Source organism: Myotis lucifugus, unplaced genomic scaffold (assembly GCF_000147115.1).
Source record: "Myotis lucifugus unplaced genomic scaffold, Myoluc2.0 scaffold_46, whole genome shotgun sequence".
NCBI lineage: Eukaryota > Metazoa > Chordata > Mammalia > Chiroptera > Vespertilionidae > Myotis > Myotis lucifugus.
The window spans coordinates 4906195-4928863 of record NW_005871094.1 but is presented as its reverse complement, the minus strand read 5'-3'; the positions used below and the strand labels follow the sequence as shown (position 1 = coordinate 4928863).

Genomic DNA, 22669 nt, shown 5'->3' with positions numbered 1-22669 from the left:
AGTCTCCCGGGAGTGAGAGTAGGACTGATCCGTTCATCACCAAGTTCAAGAAGCTTGGTCTCCAGACCTGTCATATGGTTTCCTCACCCCTCCATCTTTGTACCCTCATCCCAGAATGAGAGGAGAAGTGATTTGGGACCTCAAGCAAGAGAAGAATGACTTTCCTGAGAGTGACACTGGTTGCTAAGAAACTGGTGGGATAAGGAGTGGAAACCATCAAACCACTCCTAAAAATAACCAAATGAACTGGGGTTACTCATGACCCATAGCAGCTGCGTGGCACAAATCTCATTTAGCATCAAGTGAAAGGGAGCCATTAGCCTGGTGCATGCATTATTCTGATCTCCATCCAACAGGCCATGCTCCGGAGTGTCCTCTATGCAGATGTTTCAGAAATGCTCCCAGCCCTTCACATCCCCGCTCCCTTCCTCCTTGCCAGTGGTCCCATCACAGAGACCTTGCAACGGTGCAGGGATAACCAAGAACCCAGCTGCTGCCTCTTTCTCTCTTTGCCAAAGAGCCGGCTGACACAAAGGAGGGCCTGCGCCTGGCAGGTCTACTGTCAAAGAATGAGCCACTGTCTATACGTAGAGGGAGGTAAGAGCCTCTCCTGGTGACTCAGACACAATCAGATACAAGAACAAAAGAGTTAGCTCTCTCGCTGCCAGCCAGGGCTGCATGCCCACCACATGCATGAACAGGAAGGGGTAGGGGGGAGATCAAAGATCAGAGAAGAGAGGGAAAAGGAGTCAACCCTTTTAGGAGAGCTGCTACTGAGGTGGCCAGGACCTACCCCCCTTGTCATTTCCTCTGCACAAGGGAAGGCCATGCACAAGTATGATGTCTCAACGCCATGGTGAAGTGATACATTTTGTCTTTGGTCACCAAGTCAGGAACAATTTCTGGTCTCTTTTACTCTTTGAAAAGGCACCAAACCTGAGCTTTTTGCTCCTCTGAGAAAAGGAGAGAGGGACTCTAAATCAGGCCTGTCATGTAGATTGTGCAGGTTGTTCCCTGCGCAAACCACGCACCCTGGCCGGGGCCACATGCCCCAGTAGGAAGGGCACCTCCCTTAATCCACACAGCACACCCTGTGGGTTGGCAGAGGCCCTGTCTAAAAGTATCTACACTAATAAAAGAGAAACATGGTAATTAGCGTACGACCGCTACCCTTCCCATTGGCTAATCAGCATATCCTTATGCAAATTAACTGTCAGCCAAGATGGCGGCCAGCAGCCATGCACTGAAGCGAACAGGGAGGCTTGCGCCCCAACCCCCTGATCAGCCCTGCTCTGTGCCTGATAGGGGGGAGCTCCCCAATCCCCTGATCGCCCTGTGTCTCTGTGTGTGACAGGGGGCGGGGCCACAACCTCCCTATCTGCCCTGCTCTGTTCGTGACAGGGGAAGGTGCCCCAACCCCCTGATCAGCCCTGCTCTGTGTGTGACAGGGTAGAGCCATAACCTCCCCATTGGCCCTGCCCTGAGTGTGACAGGGTGCAGCGCCCCAACCCCCTGATCCGCCCTGCTCTGTGTGTGACAGGGGGTGGTGCCCCAACTCCCTTATCGGCCCTACTCTGTGAGTGACAGGGGGGAGCTCCCCAACCCCCTGATCGACCCTGCTCTGTGTGTGACAGGGTACGGAGCCCCAACCCCCCTGATGGGCCCTGCTCTGTGAGTGACAGGGGGCAGCGCCCCAACCCCCTGATCGGCCCTGCTCTGAGCCTGACCAGGAGCTGCACCTAGGGATTGGGCGTGCCCTCTGCCACCCGGGAGCAGGCCTAAGCCAGCAGGTCGTTATCTCCCGAGGGGTCCCAGACTGCCAGAGGGCACAGGCCGGGCTGGGGGACCCCCCTACCCCCCGAGTGCACAAATTTTTGTGCACCAGGCCTCTAGTCATAAATAATAGGAAAGAGATTTGGGAGTCAGCCGCGTTTGGGGATCATCTTGGGCTGATTGCTTAGCCATTCTGTATGTACATTTCTTCACCTTCATGGACACAAAATGAGGTTGTAAATCCTGACCCCATATTCCAGGGCTAGTGTCATGATTAAGTAAGTAAAGCGTCATCTGGTTGCTTAGCTCAGGTGCTTGGCACAGGGAGCTATTGCAGCCCAGATGAACTATAAGTGTTCTTTACCGGGAGTGAGCTTTGCACCCAGACAACCCTGCTCCACAGCTTGCAGGTGGCCCTCAGTGGCAGGTGCACTGGCTGAGGCTGTGAGCAGATCAGGGCTGTGATGGCCAAGAATGTACAGCAAGGCCCAGGGCAGAAGGGCTCACGGTGAGAGAGTCCAGGGACTGGGACAGTGAGAAACTGTTTGGAGTGACAATGACATCCCATAGGATGCTGGCAGGACTGCCAGATGCACAGGGGCAGATGGCGAGAGGCCTCCAGCCTTTTTGTGGCAAGAAGCTATTCAGTCTTCAAAGTATTTATTTTTATTATTTATTTATTTATCTTTGGCAGGGTGGGATTAGAGCAAGGGATTATATTTCCTTCCTGGGCCTAGAAAATATTTCAGCCACTAAGATCTGGGTTTTCCAGGCAGGGAAGCAGAGCCCCATGAAAATTCCTAGCCAAGTTCCTCAGTTCTTGTTCAGCCAACAATACAGGGTGCGTGAGGGTGTGGGTGCTGCAACTGTGGGGTTCGGCTTTGTGAACGACCTGCTTGCAAGCCCTGCCCACTGTGGAGCGGGAGGAGGACCCCTAGACAGGGGAAGTTGCCAGCCGCGGCGCCCAGCCCAGCACTCACCTCTCCACCCAGTTCTTGTAGCTGGGGATGTCCTTGGCGTAGAGCAGCTTGTTGGAGGGGGAGTCCTTGCCCAGCCGGTGCTCCGACGTGGAGCAGGAGTCCATGAAGGTCTGGGCCACCACGGAGAGGCAGGCGTCCGTGATGCTGTTCTTGTGGATGTCAAACACAAACTGGGGGTTCTTGATCATGTTGACCCAAAAGCGCAGTGGCAGACTGTGTGGAGGGAAGAGGCAGACAGTCAGGGGAGAGGGGGTGTGGGCCCATAGCGTGGCCGGAGAGCTCTCTGGAAAAAGAGAAGAGGCTGGGAACTGACATTCTTAAGGGCCGTCTCTATGCCACCAATCTACCTGCAGGGAAACTGAGGATCAGCAAGGCTAACCATCCAGAGAGACAGTGTGGACGGGCACTGGGGAGGGAGTGATGCCAGGTGGGGCTGCAGGCTCAGCGTCCCTCTCAGCACAGGCTTGGGGTCCGAGGAGCCGCGATGGGCGCTGTGCAGTGGGCTTTCTGACGCTCCATTCCAGTCTGTCCCCTATGCCGCATACAGGCGAACCTTAAGAACAGCCTGGAATCTAGGCTTTGTATCTTACTCTCTGCCATCCTCTGCAGGGTGTGGAAGAAGTCACACCCCTCTTCCCTGCCCGGAACATCAGCTTATTGCGACTTAGTGGAGATGCCAGGGGGAGCAGTTTAGGAGGAGCTAACAGGCTTCTCATCTCCAAGCTGGCCACTTAGAAAACAACACCTTCGCGGCCCCTCATCCGCCCCACCTGTCCCCTCCTTCTCCTCTCTCTTTCTCCCAGTTGGCACCTACTGCACCCCAGGAACTGTGCTGGCAACGGGGGATGCAGTGTGAACAAGACACATCCTCTGCCCTCAAGAACCTGCATTCCGGTGGGTTCCTGGGGAAGTCAGACACGCCAGCAAGCACGTGCTCTGAGAAGAGTCCACGCTAGAACGGAAGGATGGGCGGGCCCACCGTGGGACTCAGGGAGGCGTGATCAGGGCCACCCAGAGGGACGTGTCTGGAAGTCTTCACGGAGGGGATGGCCCTTGATGGTTTGAGCTGTGAAGGTGCACAGGTGTTCCTTCGCCGGATGCGGCCTGGGAGAAGGTGTGGGGAAGTGCTGCCGGGAGGGGCCTCAGCTAACCAAAGGCAAAGGGGAGAAAAACCGTGCCTGGTGGTCTGGTCACTGTCAGCCACTCTCTGTTGCTAGAAGGGTCCCAGGGTCTCAGGAGAACCCTGCCCACCTGCCCCCTGGGCTGTCCTCTGCTGGCTCTCGGATTCTGTGCCGCCATCGGCCACTGAGACAGGTCAGGGAGCAGGGGGCACCAAGCGAGGGATTGTGACTTCCCTCCCTCTACCCCATCTCCTCACTTCCTGCCACTTCTCTGATGTTTTATGGTTGTTTTGGTTGCTCTTCTCATCATTGGTAATGGTTAGAATGTTTCTATGTGTTTGGCTTGCCTCTTAGAACTTAAACTCTTTGAATAACATTATTTCAATGTAGCGGGTACAACATTTCTATAGATGTTGTATCTCCCAGCAGGCAGTACATACATACAACAAATGCTACGGACACAGCCAGACCTCACATTTGAAACTGCCAGTCCATCAACAAGAATGTAAATTCCTACAAAGTACATCGCAGGGCGCAGGCAGGCAGCATTGAGTCTGACAGTGTTAAGTGGCACCTATTTCATCCTGGGAAATTCAGGTAGGACATAAAGGGACAGCACGGAGAGGCATGACAGGGGTGGAAGTCGGGGGTCACAGGGGAGACCATGACAGCTGGGCTCAGAGCCCGGGTGAAGGCCTCCCGGCTGCCCAGCCAACACAGTCTCCTGTCCACATCTTCCTGTTTCCCGAAGTGCCACCGGAGGAGGACTCTGGGAGTCCATGTGTGCTGCTTGGCTGTTTCTCCCCAACACTCCCTCTCCTAAGCCAGCTGTGCTGACAGGCAAGTCAGACCAGGAAGCCAGGGCCCCACACGGAGTCTCCTGCCTAATGAAATATTAGCATATTATTAACATTAGCCGTGGCACTCATCTCTGGTTGATTGCAGTCACTCAGGCTAAATGAGCAGGAGGTTTATCTAAAAGAGAGAAGGTAGGGAATGTGGAGGGAGGCGGTGGGGAGAGTTGCCACTTTGTCCAGGAATAAAGAATCAATCTCTTTTCAATCAGGGACAATTAACTCTAAGTCAATACGCAGAGCTCATAATTCCCAGGCTAACTGCTGCTTGCCTGGGTAGCAATGAGGAGGGTCAGGGCGTGGCCTTTGGTGAAGGACCCGGAGCCTGGGACCACACTCACTGCCCAGCTTTCCTCTGTGGGGACTGAGTTCTCTGGGAACCCAGCACCCATGTCCTCGGAAGAGCTGGCTGGAAGGGGGGAACTGCCCCACCCAGGACATTGTGACATCCTGTGGTGGCTCACCCAGCAGGAGGTATGGGCTGAAACACAGTTCAGGTCTATTTCAGGAGACCGACTATAATGTGCTGCAAGGGCATGTAGGGATGTTTTGAAGACACCAGCTCTCCCAGCCGGACCACGATGCTGGACAGAGCATTTCCTGGGTTCTGAAGACGGCTGGCATTCACACAGTGACACGTGGGGACACTGGCCGAGAGGAGCAAATCTGGTGGGTGGGGACGGGCCCCTCGGAACCACTCTGCCTACGATGGGTAAACACCTCCTCACCTAGAGGCAGGCAGGTTGGTTCGTGGTCAGGCTCTGGCTGGTTGTCAGGGTCCCTGGCTGAGCCCTGTGCCGCCGGAGACCAGACCAGGCGGGACTTTCAGCCTCCGCCTTATGTTGCTGCACTGAATGGGGAATCCACTCTCAGAGTCTCATTTCAGAAAGGCTGGGTGAAGCCTGTGATGGACAATCTCTCACTGGAAATCTGTGTGGCCCAACCCTGCCTGATTCCTGTTCCCGTGGAGACCACACTATTCCTCAGGTATGGAAGTCAGGAGGCTAAATAACCAGTTAGTACCACGGGCTGACTTCTGCCCTCCTCTGTGTTTTGGTTTGGGGCTCCGGGCAGGATGTCAGGGTGCCCAGCTGTGCCCTAGCGCCACGCCAGCCCTAGCAGGTGGCGGGTGCTGGCCAGCAGGCTCGTGCTGCTTCGGGAGAATGTTGTTCTGGGGAAGAACAACCTGGGACAGGAACCATTTAAAAGCTACAGGGAGGCACTTCTGAACCGACGAGCCCGCTTTGTTTGCCTGTGGTGCGTAGAACTCTCAAATAGAGATCATCATGGCCCTGCACCTTCATTAATATTTATCGAGTCCGTGCTCTGTGCAAGGTCCCAGACCCGGCGCTGAGTCCTGATGTCTGACCTTGCAGTCTCAACCTGGAACACGAACCGCTCACAGACCGAGGGGAAGGATGTGCACGTTGAAGGAGAGAGAGACCAGAGTGGAGACACCCGGAGTGGCAATTAGAGTCCTGATGTCTCAGGGCAGACAGAGTGGTGATGGGAAGGTCTCTGCCCCACGGGGAGTTTGGAAAAGGAGTTTGTGGGCAGGGCAGCCCACCGCTTCCTGAAGAGAACAGAAATACCCTTCAGAGCCTGCCGAAGAGTCACTGCTGGGTGCCGCCCTCTGCAACCCAGGTCCAAACAGCTGCCTACCTGTCTCTTACCTGCGTCTCAGCCCCCGGAGGGCAGGGGCCCTGGCTGATGGTCCCTGTACCCTCGGTGCCCAGCATAAGGCCAGGCACACAGGAGGTGCCCGGTTGTGAGAGCCACCTGGCTGCGATATTTGGCAGGTTACATTTTGCTCACTTAGTTGGTTAAATACATGTTTTTAATTGACTGACTGCTAGGAAAGAAGGATGATTTCACTAGTCAGAAGTGAGCACAAAAATAGTAGGAGGGGTGGGGAGGCCCAGAGAGAGCCTGCACCGAGTCCCTGCTGGTGAAGGTGGCCCGCGACCACCATGGCCTGTGGCCGCCACCCTAGGCTCGGCTGGCCTCCCCGGACTTGTCCTCTGCTCTCCCTTCACTCACCAGTTGCTTTTCCAGGTGTGGCGGACATGCGGGTCGTGAATGCCATGCTTATCAGCCTGCTCATCCAGGAAGTCGAACATGTACTTGATGGCCAAGGGCAGGGCAGAGCCGCGGTGCGCGGTGCTGAAGATGGTCTCAAAGAGGTCGTCCACGAACTTCTGCAGCGTGCCCTGGGGGGGCGGCACGGGTTCACACACGGCTCCCCCAGGGAGCTCTCAGGGTGGCTTCCTGGCCTGCCTCTCGTGGGGCGGGGGGGACAGGGCAGAGCCGGGCCCGCTTGGGTGGAACGGGGAAGTACATGCATTAAAGCTCCCCCACCCCCTTCCTCTGTCTCTAACGGCTTTCCATTTCCGCTGCACGTGGGGAATACACACACCACTGATGACTGGACCTAACGAAGCCTTCCTCTGCCAAAACTCGGTTTGGTTGAACACCATTTGGCGTTGCTATTTGAGCACTTTTTGCAAATGCTAATGAGCAACTCACGGGTCAGAGCAGACAAACACAATCTGCTGGTTTGGTTTGGGCATTATTCACTCCGGCTAACGATCAGTTACCCATTCGGCTCTGCATGGAGCAGGGCCCAGGCCAGCCTCTGGGCGAAAGACTAACGGCCGGCACAGAATGTCCCCAGAACCAGGCTCAGAACTGGTGCCCGGAAAGTCACCAATGGGCCCCATGTTCCATCACTACAGACGGTAGGACACCCACAGAGGAGTCATTCTTTCAGGAGGGTGGCGGAAGAATGTGAATAGATGCGGCCTCTGTGCATGAGAACTGCACAGAGAAGGAAACGAAACTTCGGACGGCACGCCAACACTGATGTGTGGGTGGGGTTTGCCCGGAGCCCCGGGTGAGAAGGATTCTGAGGTTCTGTGCTGGGAAGGCGTGCTGTGCTGCTGGTGCCTGCCATGAGTAGAGGGGTCCTGGTGCAAATGCTGGGTCTTTCACAGCTCGGGCAGCTCGGGGTGGGGGGGAGGGAAGGAGGTGAAGTCCCTTACTGTACTCACACATGCCTCCCACCCCCCTGAAGTCTGATACCTTAGTGGCCAGTAGTCGGGTGAGATAGATCTCGGACACCATCTTGCTCCCCCGGTCCCCCTCCTTCTGGTCCCCGTGCTCGTGGTTCTTCACCAGGTGCCACATCTTGACTCCACTCTCCAGGTCGGGGGTGATCATGGGCGTGCGCGAGCGGAGGCTGTCGGGACTGCCCGTGTACCGGATCATGTTCTCTGCCAACGCGATGGGCCATGCCTGTGAGGCCACTCAGCCTTCCTCACTCACAGCGCACCCCCCACAGCCGAGGCCAACTACTGCCCCATCCTCCCTGCGGGTTTCTGCCTGTCCCCCTGCCTCGGCTTGGCCCATTCCCCCGGCACCCCCGGGAAACCTGTGGCTACTTCACCCACTCCGCTCCCTTCCTCCTGCACTTGCATCTCGCCAGCCCGGAATTGTTCAACTTGTAAAAATATAAGCTTGTCCTCTTTTCCACTTCCCTGGTAAGAGTTCTCAAGTCACGTCTCAGGGTGCGTTCAGAGTGGCCAATTAAGTACCAGAGTAAGAGCAGGTAGCCTGTCTCCCTTAATGACTGGACCAGCCGCGGAGCTGTCTCGCCAGCTGCTCACCTGCATGCTCCCCTCTGGCCTGGGCCACTTCTTCCCCCTTATTTTCTGAAATGCGAGTGTTGCGCAGTGCGGCACTGTTCTATGTTCTATTGATTTTCCAGAATGATCCTGCCATTTTGGTAGTTTTTTCAAACCCTGTTTTGCTGGTAAGAAAACCAGGTCTTGTGGCGGTCAGGCAGCTGGCCCCCAGGCACTCAGAAGGTGGCGGGACAGGGTGGCACCTGGGCTTCCAGGCCACATCCAGTGCTCCCCCACCCCCACCTCAGAACCAGAAACCTGGGCCTGTACCTTCCCTTAAATGCTTCATAACAGCGTGACCTTTACACAGTGTGCCGCCGTGCCTCTGAGTTATAATTTGCTAATCTGCATAATAGGGGGAAATAATAATTATTTAATCCACTGGATTGTTATGAACTTGACGCACGATAATGAGTATCACACAGTGAAAGCGTCTTTCTGACTTAGATGCTGGCAAAGGTGAGAGTTCCTTCCTGCTCTAGGGGGTGAGTTCTGCTCCTGCACCCGAACCAGGGGCTCCTTCCCAGCCCGCTCGCCTCTCCTGTGGCAGCCTGCCTGACTTACCCAGCTCCTTGCCCCCCCCAATCTGACTCCGCCCAGATCCTTGCCCTGGGGGTCCGAGCCTTCCAGCAGCACTGCCAACGTGACAACAGCTGCTCAGGGCACCCTCTCTCCCCAGGACGGTGCCAGGGACTCACCGTATTGCTCGCGGAGGTCCTGGAGACAGTGGAGTTGTTCACTGCGTTGTAGGCTGTCACCTGCTTGGACACTAGCGCCACCACAGAACCATCGGGCACCTGCGGGGAAGAGGCTCCTGAGGGCTGGGCACAGCTCTGCCTCCCCGGGAGATGGGGACACACCAGATGAACTCGGGCTGCGCCAGAGAACTAGGGGGCTTGGGAGGCTGTTGGCTTCCTTTGCACAAAACAGTGTTCTGTGTGGTGACTCACTCTTGGGGGGACTCTGGCAAGAGCTTCTCACTAGCACCCCCTCTCCCCTACAACACCCAGGCTTGCGGAGGGGTCCCACGTGGGGACTAGGAGATGTTTCTCTCAGGACCGCCCAGCCCATCAGTGCCTGTCCCCAAGGAGGTCAGGGTTTCCTGCTGGGGACCTCAGTTCTCCGGGGTCACTGGAAAACATGAGGTGCTGGGAGGAGGAATTGGGACTGGGTGTCTAGCCTTGGGGACCGGCTATCCGAGGACTGAGAGGGCAGGGAACTGGGCCCTGCTGGCCAGCCCCTCCTCCCTTCCACAGCCCCCACACCTGGTAATGGGCCAGCGTGTTCAGTCTCTTCCAGTCATTCTCGATTTTGGTGGTGATGTCTTCGTCCTGCAGGATCATCCGCACCCCACTTCCTTGTCGCCACTCTGCGGAGGGAGCAGCGGCAGCTCAGAGAGGCCCTCGGGCCCCTCCCATGGGGATCCGGAGGACCCTGTGCGGGCACCCACACAGCCCTATGGAGGGGCACCCTGAACAACAAATGCTGGCAGACACTCCCTGAGCAAGGGGTGCAGACGCTTTCGGTGCAGAGGGGCCCTGAGTCCCAGTTCTGGTTTTCATCCCTAAAACTACGTGACAGGACCAGGAATGCCGTCACCTGTCCTCCCTGCCCACCTGTCTCTGGGAGTGGCCACATCTGCAGGGAACAGATGCTTAGTAAACCTTGGCTGAGTGAACGAGGCAGGTGGAAGCAGGTAAGAAAGCATGAAGCCAATGCAATGGCACTGTCATGCCACACGCTCCTTGGCTTGGAGCTACAGAGACCTGGGTTGCAGGTGTGGCACTGTTCACCCTGTTCCTATGCCAGGGGTGTGTCCTGCCCTTGAAAGCCAGAAGGCGGGTCACCGTGGGGGGGAGACTGGGTGAATCGGAGCGGAAAGGCCAGCGGAACCTGTTCTCATGCCAGAAACAGCCCCATCCCCAGAGCTGATGTGGATAACAGCATCTCGGGGATCTACCCAACACCTAATTAGTTGCTGTTATAGGCACAGACTTACACCCCCACATTCTCCTCATGGGCCCCGACACCTACAACACGTGGGCTGGCTGATGGATCCCACATGGGCAACCAGGAGGCTGTTTCTCATCAACCACATCCCATCGCACACGTGGCACCCATCTCCTGGGGATGGAGACCGGGGACATGCCAGACACACCAGCTCTGGCGCATGTGCACGCACACACCCACCCGCCCATGCATACACGCTCACACGCACACACCAGAAAGGAAAACAGCCTTTTAAAATCAGTGCAACATGTGTTCCAGCCAGGAAGCCAGGAGTCTGGTTTCCAGGCAGCCACACTGCCCTCCACGCCTCCCAGATGCTGATACTTGGGAGCCGTGAGTCTGGGATTCACAGAGGGCAGTTAGGGCTGGAACGAGTTACCCAGTCCTCGCCTGACCCCGCCATGGATTTTCCTCTGGCCCACAGAGACACATTTCGGATCCCCTCCCTCCATTCCGCTCCGGTCAAGGCTGAGCTGTGGGCCCATGACCAGCCACATTGGTGGCACGGAGAGCACCAATTCCTTCCTGCCTTGTTCACCTGGTGTGGCCAGCACTACAGATGGAAAAACAGGCCCAGAGAGGGGCGGCCTGCCCTTAGACGTAGCAGAGATGCTCCTGACATCAAAGCCCCGGCCTCCCACTCCTGGGCTCACCCGCTGCCTGGTGTAGCGCCTCAGGTGGTGTCCAACTGTCCCAGGAATGCGACCATAAGGATGCCACCTGTGTTCACCCGAGCAGGGCCCTGCTGGGCCTCTGGGGACCGCCCATCACTTAGTGCTGCTGCTGATCAGCTGGAACTGACCTGGTGATTAGGGCCTCGGGGCAGGTAGGGGGGTGAGCAACAGGGGAAACGCCCCAGGGAGGCACCTGGTCACCAGTGTTTTGCTTGCTGCTGTGCTGTTTTATTTGTGTGGGTTTAAATTGCACGTGGCTCTGTGTGGATGTGTGCATGCACGTATTTTTGAGTGGCTAGGACAAAAGAAGAGGAATATCTCCCAGCTGGCTGGGCCGCTGACAGGCGGTTCACTCAGATGCTGGCGAAGCCCAGGACGATGGCAGTGGTGTGCTTTGTCCCAGTCACACAGTGGGGCCTGACAGACAAAGCCTCTGGGTGTCCCTGCTGCCTGGGGACTGGTGCCAGGGCCATTAAGTCAGGGCTGCACGGGGTGGGGGACAGCACGGCAGATTGGGGCACAGAAGTCAGTGTTCTGCGTTTCCTGCATGGGGTCTGGAGGCAAAGCCGGGGATGAGGCTGAATGCTGAGCCCACTGGCTGGGCCCAAAGGAGAAGGGGTCTCCTCCCCTGAAGTGCTGTGGGCCTTGCCGAGACCAGACGGGGCGGGACCAGCCGGGGCCAGCGTCTGGTTTAGCAGCTGCACTGGCACCCCTTCCGATGGAGCCCGGTACCTCAGTGCAATGTGGACACGCCGCACAGCCTGAGGGACTAGCAGGGACAGCGGATTCTGGAGCCCCGGGCAGACTTCCCTGTTGCATAACCGCCCTGAGCTGAGCAGCGCGCAGTGTCGGAGTGAACCGCCTGTGTGGCTGTACCCAGCCGCCCTGGCTCTGGGTTGTGTCCACTATTATGTAAGCAAACGAAAGTCAGGCTGCCTCTCTGCCCCCAACTGAAAAGTAGGGCAAGTGTGGCCATGTGCACCCCGAGCAGTTAAGGAGCGATGGCCTGTCCTTGGAACACAGAAACGATGCTGCTAGAGGCCACCCAGCAGGGCTGGCCCAGCACCTGGGGCAGAGCAAGTCCTGGATGCGTGTTTCTTAAAGGAATAGTGACTGCGTGGGTGAGCGGATGGAGGGGAAGAGTGTGTGAGTGAGTGATGGGGCCCTTTCCCAGGTAGGAAAAGAGGTCCATGGCAGGCAGACAGTGAGCTAAGTCAGAGGTGAACCGAGAGCTACTCTGTTAGCAACCGGGGCCCCAGGATGGTCTGAAGTCCTCAGAATCACAAGAAGGCATGCCCATTCCAGAAATAAACGCTCTCTAAATTATCGTCACTCATTCTTCTAATTGTGTGACTGGAGGTTAAAGAAACAGTTTGGGAAGAGAGACCCCGTGTCATCATCCCCAGCCGCTGCTCACGCTGCCACGCAGTTCCATACTCAGAGCTCTAGGAACCCAGGGGCACCACTGGCAGTGTAGCTTGGACATAGAACTTCCTTTTCAGCAAAGCCAAGTTGCACTGGTGGGTGGACACAAGCTTTGCCCACTGGCTGAGGTTTGTGGGCAATGTTGTGTGGAGAACAATGAATCAAGACTCAGGTGATTGGAGGAAGAGCAGGGTCTGCAGGATCATGGGTGGGGAGGTGGCCAGAGCTGAGTGCTGAAGGCTCAATAGCCTTTGCCTCACTTGGCATGGGGACAGTGGTTCAGATCCAAAGGTGCCATTTATGGGACACGTCTAGGGATCCATGCATGTGGAGGCAGTGGAAGGAAGAGGCTGGCGAGGCACACACAAGAGAGGAAATGAGTTAGGAACGATCTGGCACACCATGCTAGGGTGTCTGGGATTGAACTGAGGGCCACAGAGACAGGGTGAAGGAGAAGAGGTGGGGAGCCCCACCTAAGACAGCTGCCTTAGGGCCTGGGCTAAGGCAGTGGGGCGGGGAAGGAGTTGTAGGGGATGTCCAGGAGACAGACCAGAGAGACTGCTTGGAGATTCGACAGGGGAGAGGAGCTGGGGCTCCATGGTGTGCCCCGGGTTTGTGAGAGGTGTCTAGGGAAAGAGAGGGGGTTGGTTCATCTGCAAGCCAACCCTGGAAGGAGACACTGAAACTGAGCACATCACTGGCCCAGCTCCTGGAGGGTCCCCCACCCACCAGCAGATCTATCCCTAGAAGCAAACCCTCCCGGAGGTGGACACATTAACTCACTAGCTCCGACCCTCATGCCCTGTGCTTGCTGGCAGGAGCATGGTGGGTGGGTGTGTGCATGCGCGCGCACGCACGCACGCACACACACACACACACACACACACACACAGATATAGGCACACACTCTTGGACACACAAGCACATACTTTCGTGCATGCACCTCATTTTACCCAGGCTGGGGACCCAGAAAGCTTTGCAGCAACCCTTGCTCCCCGCCCCCCACCCCACCCCACCCCCCCTCCCCACCCCCGTCCCAGCCAGCCCTGGTCCAGTCTTCCTACCACCATCCATCCTCAGACCCATCACAGGGAGCTTTAGGAGGGCTGGCCTAGGAGGGCAAGGCAGAGAGGAGATGCCCACAGGCTGGTTAGAATTGGCGGAGTCAACCCTCATGATCCAGAAGGATGAACTCCAGAGCCAGATGCCTGTGTTCCACCCAGGCCACCCTCCTCACCTGGGGGCCACAAGAGCAGGTTCTCACCAGGAACACCTGCCACCCTGCACAGAGCCCGCTCTCCCTCAAAAAGCAGGGTCCTGAGCAGAAATCTGGAGGAGACACGATCTCCTGCTGCACACCTGCTAGCAGGTGAGTCCAGGGAGCACGGCCAGAGCCTGAGACCTCAACGCCTGGCCTCACGGAAGCACAGGGGCATGCATCACGGGAGAGCTGAGAGGGCCGTGACCTCAAACAAGGTATGCAAACCTGCCCTGGGAGCGGAGGCTGTCCCATCTAAATAGGCTTTTTAAAAAAAAGTTTATTGTCTGAGCCAGTTCTGAAACATAAAATAACTGAACGATGACACGGGGTGCTTAAAAGAAGAAATTCCTAAATAGAACTGTGCCGTCAGCAGTTTGGGCTCCAGGTCTTTGCAAACTGAAAAGCGCCCGCACTGGCTAGGGTTGTTACGTGGGTAAGTCCGGAGCTCAAGGAAGAAGGTTGTGCTACGCCACTGGATTTAAGAGAGATGAGCTAGAGCTTAATGGATATTCTTGAATATAGAACACAGAGGCCCTGGTGTCACTTGGGCAGTGTGCTGGGTAAAAGAAGAATTTAAAAGGCAGGTGGTGGGCAGAGGAAGGAGGGAAGGTGACCCTGGTATTCATGTGCATGGCACCAGGAGAAAATTGCTAGCCCCGACCTCCCTGGCAACTCCTGCCCTGCAGCCCGGTGCCCTGCTCCAGGCTCCAAGCACAAAGGACAGACACTCACAATCCAATTTGTTACACTTCCACCTTGCAGGGAGAGAGGGAGGTGAACTAAAAAAGAAAAAAAAATCCCATTATCTTTATCTGTGCTTCCCATCAGGTGCAGCGGAAAATGCAAACTGGGGAGACAGCTGCTGTGAACTCTTTATATTTCACTCAGAAGATAGTGTATCTTTTTATTGCATACAGGAATTACTTATTTGAAAAAATATATCCTTTCAGCAGGACTTGAATGGCAAGACAGAGGGGGTGGCGGAGTCCCGGGGGCTATTGATAGAGCATTTGCATTAAACCTGAGGAATCTCTGGAGGTTAAGGCCCACGGAGGAGAAGGCGTGGGCTGGCATGGGTGTTCCCTCCACCTCCCAGTCGTGTGACCAGGGCCCAGGCGCTGTGCCTCTCTGGGCTGCAGATTCTCCTCCTTCGAAATGGAAGCGAATGGTACCAAGTATTTCCTCCAGGGAGGAGACAAAAGATTCCCAAGGCTCATAAAGAGGGCTGTCCTGCCTTCTGCTACATTGGTGTACCCCCATGCCGGGCACAGAGGGTGCCCCAGGTAACCTCTTATGATGCTATATGCTGGTTGAAGAGTTTAGCAGTGCAAGGGGGTACCTGTACCCCATCCATGTGGGTGGGAAGGGACATACACCTCAGGGATAGCAGAGGTGGCGCCCGCGGCACTGTGCTTTGAGAGCTCCCAAAGACCCATCTGTCCGGCACAGTCCCCATGCCCTGCCCTGTGATATCTTTCCTCCCCCCAATTCCAGCAGACTGAAGTGAAGGTGGGCCCCGTGTCCTTCACTCTGGCTCCCGTGATGGTTAATTTTATGTGTCAGCTCGGCAGGGCCGTGGCACCCAGCTATGCGGTTAAACATTATTCTGGATTTCCTGTGAGGAAAATCATCATTTTTTAGATGGGATTAACATTTGGATTGGTGGACTCTGAGTAAAGTAATTGTCCTCCATAATGTGAATAGACTCATTCAATTAGGCGAGGGCCGCAGGAGAACAAGAGATTGGCCTCCCCCCGAGCAAGAGGGAGCTCGGCCTTGAACTGCAACGCTGGCTCCTCCCGGGGTCTCCAGCCAGCTGGCCCACCTCGCAGATTCTGGACTTGCCAGCCTCCCTGCTGTAGATGGGTGTCTGTGTCCCCAGAGTCTCATGTTGACATCCTAACCCCCAATGTGGCGATAGAGGGAGAGGGGCCTGTGGGAGGTGATTAGGTCATGCGGGTAACGCTCTCATGAGAGGGACCTCAGAGGATCCCTTGGCCTTTCAGCCTTGTGAGGACACAGGGGGAAGGTGCCAACTTCCTCACCAGGCACCAAATCTGCCAGCTGCTGCTTATAAGCCACCCAGTCTGTGGGATGTCATAGCAGCCCGAACGGACTCAGACTCCATAACCATGTGAGCCAATTCCTTAAAATCTATCTATCTATCTATCTATCTATCTATCTATCTATCTATCTATCTCTTTATCTATCTATACATTCCTATGCACGTCCTATCTATACACCTCTGTTTCTCTGGAGAATCCTAAGATCGTTCCCCATCTGGGAAAGTTTGCTGAATGGGTGGGGGGAGGAGTGGGAGACCTCCAGTCTAAGGATCAAAGAATAAAAGCGTCCGGACTGAGGGGCTAGGCCAGGCCGGGAGCCACAGAGATGGCGGAAGGCAGGGGGAGGGTGTTAGGACTGGACTTACTTGGGGCAATTATCTGAGTAATTTAAAATGCCCTTGCTTCCTTCTGAGCTGGCCTGGGACAGGTGCCCTTGCCTTGCAGGGGGCTGATCTCAGGAGGGGAAGGCAGTTTTGCCCAATGCCCTCAGCCATGGGAGGAGGAGGTCTGGGGAGAATGAAGATGGGGGACGCTTGGCTGCCTTGCCTCTGCCCAGCCCATGTGGCTGAGCCAGCCCCTCCCTGTCTGCCTGCTATGCATTCCTTTGGCGTAGATTACTTTTTTACAACAATCACACCTTACATTTGTAAATTGCTTTTAGCTTTCAAAGCACTTTCACCTACAGAATGGAAACCACTCTCCTTGCCTCGCTCTCCCCCTGGGGGTCTGGAGGCTGAGTCTTTGTGCGGAAGAAGGATCTGGGTCTCTGAGGGGCCCAGCTTTTCTTATTACGTGATCTGGCTGTGGCAGAAAGAGGGCCAGAGAGAGGGGGCAGCTCCAAATGCAGGATTTAACAGAAGAAAGGACTTTTTCTCAGAGGAGCACCCATCATGCAGCCGTGGCTAGGATTCAGCATGACCATGACCCCCTTTCCGGGGGGGCTCTTCTTTGGCCTCCTCCCTTCATCTGTCCATGCTGTGGAGGCTTGTCCCCCAGGCTGGCCCTGGGTCCTCCCCCAGCACCTGCGATAGGAGGTGGCACTTTGTTCTCTTGGTGCCTGAGGTGTGAGCACTGTCGTGAGCACTGGGACCCAGGAGGCCTGGCCCCTTATGAAGCAGGCAGCTTCCCCCTGCCTGAGCAGCCTCTAGCTGCAGAGGTGCAACCCTCAGGCAGGTCCTGGCTGCACGCAGGCTCGGACTGCCCACACCCAAGGTGGCCGGCAGGAGGGCCCTGGCTGAGCTGGAGCGGCCACCTCCACTGCAGGTTTTTACCACTGTGGCTGTGGGGAGCCGAGATCTTCCCATTAACCGTCTGCTTTGTGGGGCCCGCACCCCCAGGCCTCTGAAGGAAGAAATTTTCTAAAGCTAACAGGGTGGGGAGGCCTGGTCCTGAGCAGCATCTACCAGCCATGAAGGGTTCTCTCCCCAGGAAACCAACTGGCGCAGAGGTGGTGGCCCCTGGATCTGCTTTCAGAGGGGCCCTGAGCTTGGGCTTGAGCTGATGCCGAAGGACGCCGGCTCCATCCCTCCTGAGATCCAGCAGGTGTTTGAGCCACGACAGGATGGGATGCCTGTGTTCTTCCCCACCCACCTGCCCTGCGCTGGGAAGGGAGAAGGCGTTCCTGTGCGGAAGCTGTCTCGATGCGGCAGGTGGAGGCTGACACACACACCTGGCGCCCACCTGCGTGGGGAGGTCCCCATCCCCAAGCACCAGAGCACAGGGTTCTGTCAGCACCGCACGCAGGAGGGCCTCTGGGGTCCAGCACCACCTCACTGCTCCAAACTCACCCCCCAGCACAAAGTTCCCAGCAGCTCTGCGCTGGCCTCACTATGTCAGGATTACCCTCCCACCCAGGTTGCAGAGAGGGGCACTGAGGAGCCAAGGGTGGCCCCTGCCATGGCTCCCACAGAAAAGCTAACGGAATGCTGGGTGCTACCTGGGAAACCCATCATGGAGCAGCCACTGAATGAATTGCCTGGGGATAGGGAACACAGGGTCCTCCTTGTCAGTGACCATTTTCTCTCCCACGGCTTCTGTTACAGGCCCCTTCACGTCATCCATCCATGGGATCTTCATGCCAACAGAGTCACCCGCATGTGGACTCAAATATCCAATCTGAGTCTAGGGACCAGTGCCCCAGGATACATATGGACCCACTCACCCACCCCACCCCCAACTCTTACATATCCTCCCTCCCTCCCCCCCTTCCTCCCTCCCTCCCTTCCGTCCTTCCTTCCTTCCTTCCTTCCTTCCTTCCTTCCTTCCCCCCTTCCTTCCTTCCCTCCAGAAACAACATTCTCAGAGACACCTCCCAAGTGAAGGAGAGCACACACTTGCCCAGTCTCTCTCCCCGGGCATCAGGGCTCTAGGCACAGGACCCCACACACCCTGCCAGGAGCCCAGCGAGAGGAGAGGGGTTCAGTGAAGCAGTAAGAATTGAGGCGAGTTAGCAGAACTTCCTGGTCCTGCGTCTTTAGGCACCAGCATTTGGGTGGGGCACTGCAGTGGGAAAGGGTGAGGATTCGCTGTGGGTTTTAGAAAATAGCGCAAATGCCCATGTGTCTCGGATGGCTAAGCTGACGCCAGCTTAGAGGCCAGACGGACGGATTAGCGGCCTCTGGAGGTCCTCCCACCCCTATGTTGCCACGGTTCCCCAGACACAGCACAGACACACATAAGCCTTCCTGTCCGGGGCCAGGATCAACAAACAGACACGGCCCGTTGCCTCACTAGTATTATCCTCACGAGCAGCCCTAGCAGCAGCCAACAGTGACTGGGGCCGGCACTGCACTCAGAGGCTTTTCACGCATCCCGAGGCAGGTACTATTATCTCCACTTTATAGACAAGAAGACGGAGGCACAGAGAGGTTAAGTAACTTGACCAAGGTCACACAGCTGGGACTCCGCAGCTCCAGGACTCCACGTCAGGTGTGTCTGATGCTGACCCAAGAGCCACACCGCCTCTCTTCAGCAGGTCTCTTTGGAGCCTGGGGCTCCCTGCTAGGATTTCCCAGGAAGAAAGCGTACTAAACAGGCAGGCAGTTCATAACTGGGTCTAAGTACAGCTGGCCCTTCGTGGCGTGCCCTTGTTTATATAGGCTATGCGATCTATTCGTGGAACATTCAAATAAAATGTCACCCTGCTCCCCGGTAGGTGCCAGAGCTCATTTTTCTCTATTCTTTCCTCCTCCCTCCATCACTGACCCAGATCCCTCATGCCTCGGGTAGTCAGCAAAAAGCACAGGCACGGAACAGAGGGAAGGGCAGAGCCTGGGGGCACAACAAAGGCAGTGGCAAGACCTTGAACCACACAGACTCCGACTAAAACCTCCCCACTGCAGATAGGATACCTCCACGCCCACCCTCAGCTACTCAAAAGACCCCCCAGGCTGTCAGACGGCAGCAGACTGCAGCCCTTCTCTGCTTATTGCTCACTATGTGGCCATGAAGGCGATCCCCTGAACCCTGGCTCCACCATCGAGTAAGAGGTGCTTCCAACCACTCACAGGACAGCCCTGGGTGGGCTGCCACTCACCCAGGTCCATATCTGCAGCCTTGGGTCGGTGGGAGCAGGGCACGTTCTTGAAGATGGCGTCCAGAATCTTCTCCTTGACCTGAGTGATGGTGTCACAGTTGAGGATCTTCACTGGGACCTCAGGGCTGTTGGCGTTGTCTGGGTTGACACAGCTCAGGACCTGGGGGAGGGGGAGAGAAACACGTGGGGTGGGCAGCAGGAAGAGCTTGGAGGGTCCCTGCAGCATCCTGGGCCCCTGTCCTGACCAGCTCCCCCTCTGCAGGCTGGACCAGAGGGGGCTGGGGAGAGCCTGGCCCAACTGTGTTCCCACCAAGCCCTCTGCCCTTCTGGTCCTATGAGCAGCAGGAAGGCGCTGTGACTTCAGGGTCATTGTAGGAGTAGGGCTGCACACTGAACAATCCTGATTTTTTTCCAGAGAGAACCATGTCCAAGTAGGAGGAGGCAGTGAGGGGGAATCTGCATGAGAATGGACACTAATGCATCCATGCGTGCACTCTACACACACACACACACACACACACACACACACGCAGAGGTACCTTCTCAAGTGCACACCCAGACTCTCACCCACCGCTGACCCCGCCCCCCATCTGTGTGTGTCAGTCTGTCTTCCTTGTCCTCCCTCTCACACACTCACACTAATGTGGGTCTGGTGCCTTTCTCTCAAGTTTTCATAAGCGTCGGGTTTATGAGGGTTTGGGGCTCATAAAACATTTCAGGTTCAGGCCACCTGAGACCCCTGAAACCTTGTGTGAGGGGAAGAGGCTACCCTGGCTCAGGACCTCAACCTCTCCTTTTGGAACTAGTCAGAAAAGCGAAGACTCTGCTTAAAGCACCAAACTGTATCTTTTCCTTTAAAAACTTCTGGGATGTTTCCAGAGGCCTTTCTTCCCTTGCTGTTTCCAGAGGCTCGCTCTGCATGGCGGAGGCTGTGGGGGATCCTGGGGGACCACAGTGGAGCGGGCGCATGCTGTGGGGCACAGGGGCTGTCCAGTGGCCATGCCACTCTGGGCACCTGTACCCTCCCTCCAACCCTGCTGCCCGAGCCCCTGTGCTTCTCCTCTGAACTCTCACCGCACCCCCCACCCCAACCATTTCCCAATTGCACGTCTGGTTTGCAGGCTCAGACAACGGCCTTCCCCCCCTCACCTCCTCACGCCCTCACCCTCACTCCATGTGTTGGCAATCAGAACCCTGGCCCCTGGATGCCTGCCTTTCATTAGCAACCAGACTGCTATGAGCTCAAATAGGAACATGCTTATTCCATTAAGAAGAAGAAAAAAACCCTCCTAAATCTATAAAACCAAAACTCTCATTCTCAAAATGTCCTAAACGGAGAACAATGGTGGAAGGAACTCTGAACCATGTGCTGCTCTGAGTGCCCTCGCCAGCCGCTCTGTCCTTTAAAAGCCTCTGGACCCTCCCTGCCCCCTCAGTGGCCAAGCACAGCCTGCTGCTCCGTGCCCTGGCCTCCCTGCTGTCCTGTGTTCCGGGCCTGCCCCGGGCAGCGATGCAGCCTGTTCTGGGCCTCCTCCGCCAAGAGACCGAGAGGAGAGGCTGTCGCCTGGGCATGATCTCCTGACGTTTCCACTTGCCCAGGGTTCAGGGGGGCCCTGGGAGAACTCCATGGAGCTCAGGGCAGGCAGAGAAGCAGCAGTGGCCCCACTGAGGGACAGAATTCCCAGCCACCGGCCAAACCACAGCTCCAGCCAGAAGTTTCCTTCCCACCGCCACTCCCATGACCCTTGGCTAGTTTCTGAGCAAACTTGCTAGTGTTTTTTTCCTGCTGGGTGAGGGTTTTTGTTAAAATGCACACTCTGATTCAGGAGGTCTAGGATGGGGCTTGCAATTCTGCATTGTAGCAGGCTCTTGGGGTGAGCATCTAGCAGGCTCCCAGGTGAGCATCTAGCAGGCGCCCAGGTGATGCAGATGGGCACTCCCAGCAGCAGGGCCCTATTCTAAGTTCTAGTATCAATACAATTAATCACTCAGCACTGAAGAGGGGCAGCTGCTATAAAGTGATATGTCCCCAAGCCAGTCAGCAGCTGTCTCAACAAGGTCACCATCAGTTGGCCCAAAGCACCCTGGGCTCCCCTAGCCACTGCCGAATCCCATGACCTCCTGTCTTTTTGAATCCCACAACCTCCTGTCTTTTTGTGACCCCTTGCTGCTGTCTAACACTTTCTTCCTTTCCAGTCCTCACCAGCCTCGGGGCTACTCCCACTTCTGTGCGTGGGAGTTTCCGTTCACAGGCCTAAAGGTGGCTGTTAAGTCTCCCTGCAGCCAAATTTCTTCTCCGGGCAAAACAATTGTAATTTCTTCCCCCAATCCTCACAGAGCCTCTTCCCAGCGTTTCCACCTTCCTGGATGCTCTGCCCTGACCCCCTCCGACTTCCCCACGTGCTGTGTAAGCGAGCCTGAGCCAGCTGTGCTAACGATACCTTAGCCTATGGAATAGAAGACCCTGTGGTTTGGGCACAGAGCATTCCTACAGCTCATTGTGTTGGATGCAATATTGGGGAGCCACTGATGAGATGGGAAAGGAAGGGAGTGAAGGGGGAGAGATCCAGCAGAGATGTTTCAACAGTAGTTCTGGCTCATTAAGAAGTCTCTTCAAGTCTCTGTTTTTGGAAGGATTTTTCCCCTTTCCCATTTTAATAGGAGCCTCTAATGCTCTCCTCCAGAGCAGACCATGCCTGCAGGAGGCAGGGGCCCTGGCCCCACACTACCTCTTTAAAGCTTAGCAACTGAGCCAATCCTGGCGAGTCTGTAGGATGCTGTTGGGCTTCCCAGGGCCTCTGAAGATGGAGTAACAGGTGCATCATGGCCACATCACTCTCAGACAGCAGGAACGGCTTCGTTCAGAGCAGCAGGGACAGTCCCCCCAGCTGGCCTCTGTGTCTGGGACTCTCCCTGGCTCACCGACCCTCACGTCTGGCTCTGCCATGCCCAGCCTGGCCTGCCAGGTGCCCCATCCCCCCACAGTGCATGTTAAATCTTCTGTTCTCTGTCTTTCCTTCTTGGTCACCCCGTGAGCATCACCCCCCAGCACTCCACATTTTTCTTATTTTCTCAGTCCCTTTCCACTTCCTGCCCCCTTCCCTACAGAAGGCCTGGTGAGAGATCACAACTCTTTCCTAAAATGCCTGAGAGAGGGCTCCCTGGCCTGGAGGGAGCGGGCAGACAGCAGTCAGGTTTGGTGGCAGTGAGGCAAGGCGGCAGGGAGCGCTTGCCCCTGGCTCAGCGCCTTCCCCTCCTCTCCCATTCTATCCTCTGCACAATTTCGG

General features: G+C 56.3%; 1 protein-coding gene across 1 annotated transcript in view; it reads right to left on the bottom strand.

Annotated features, from left to right (window-relative positions):
* Positions 1 to 22669, bottom strand: part of PLXNA4 (plexin A4) — a 346359-nt gene that overhangs the window by 9363 nt on the left and 314327 nt on the right. The window contains exons 24-29 of the mRNA XM_023753514.1: positions 19383 to 19542; positions 9677 to 9780; positions 9094 to 9208; positions 7810 to 8000; positions 6769 to 6938; positions 2754 to 2966 (exon numbers count right to left, since the gene is read on the bottom strand). Of these exons, the coding sequence (XP_023609282.1) occupies positions 2754 to 2966; positions 6769 to 6938; positions 7810 to 8000; positions 9094 to 9208; positions 9677 to 9780; positions 19383 to 19542 (953 nt within the window). The remainder of the gene's footprint in view (positions 1 to 2753; positions 2967 to 6768; positions 6939 to 7809; positions 8001 to 9093; positions 9209 to 9676; positions 9781 to 19382; positions 19543 to 22669) is intronic.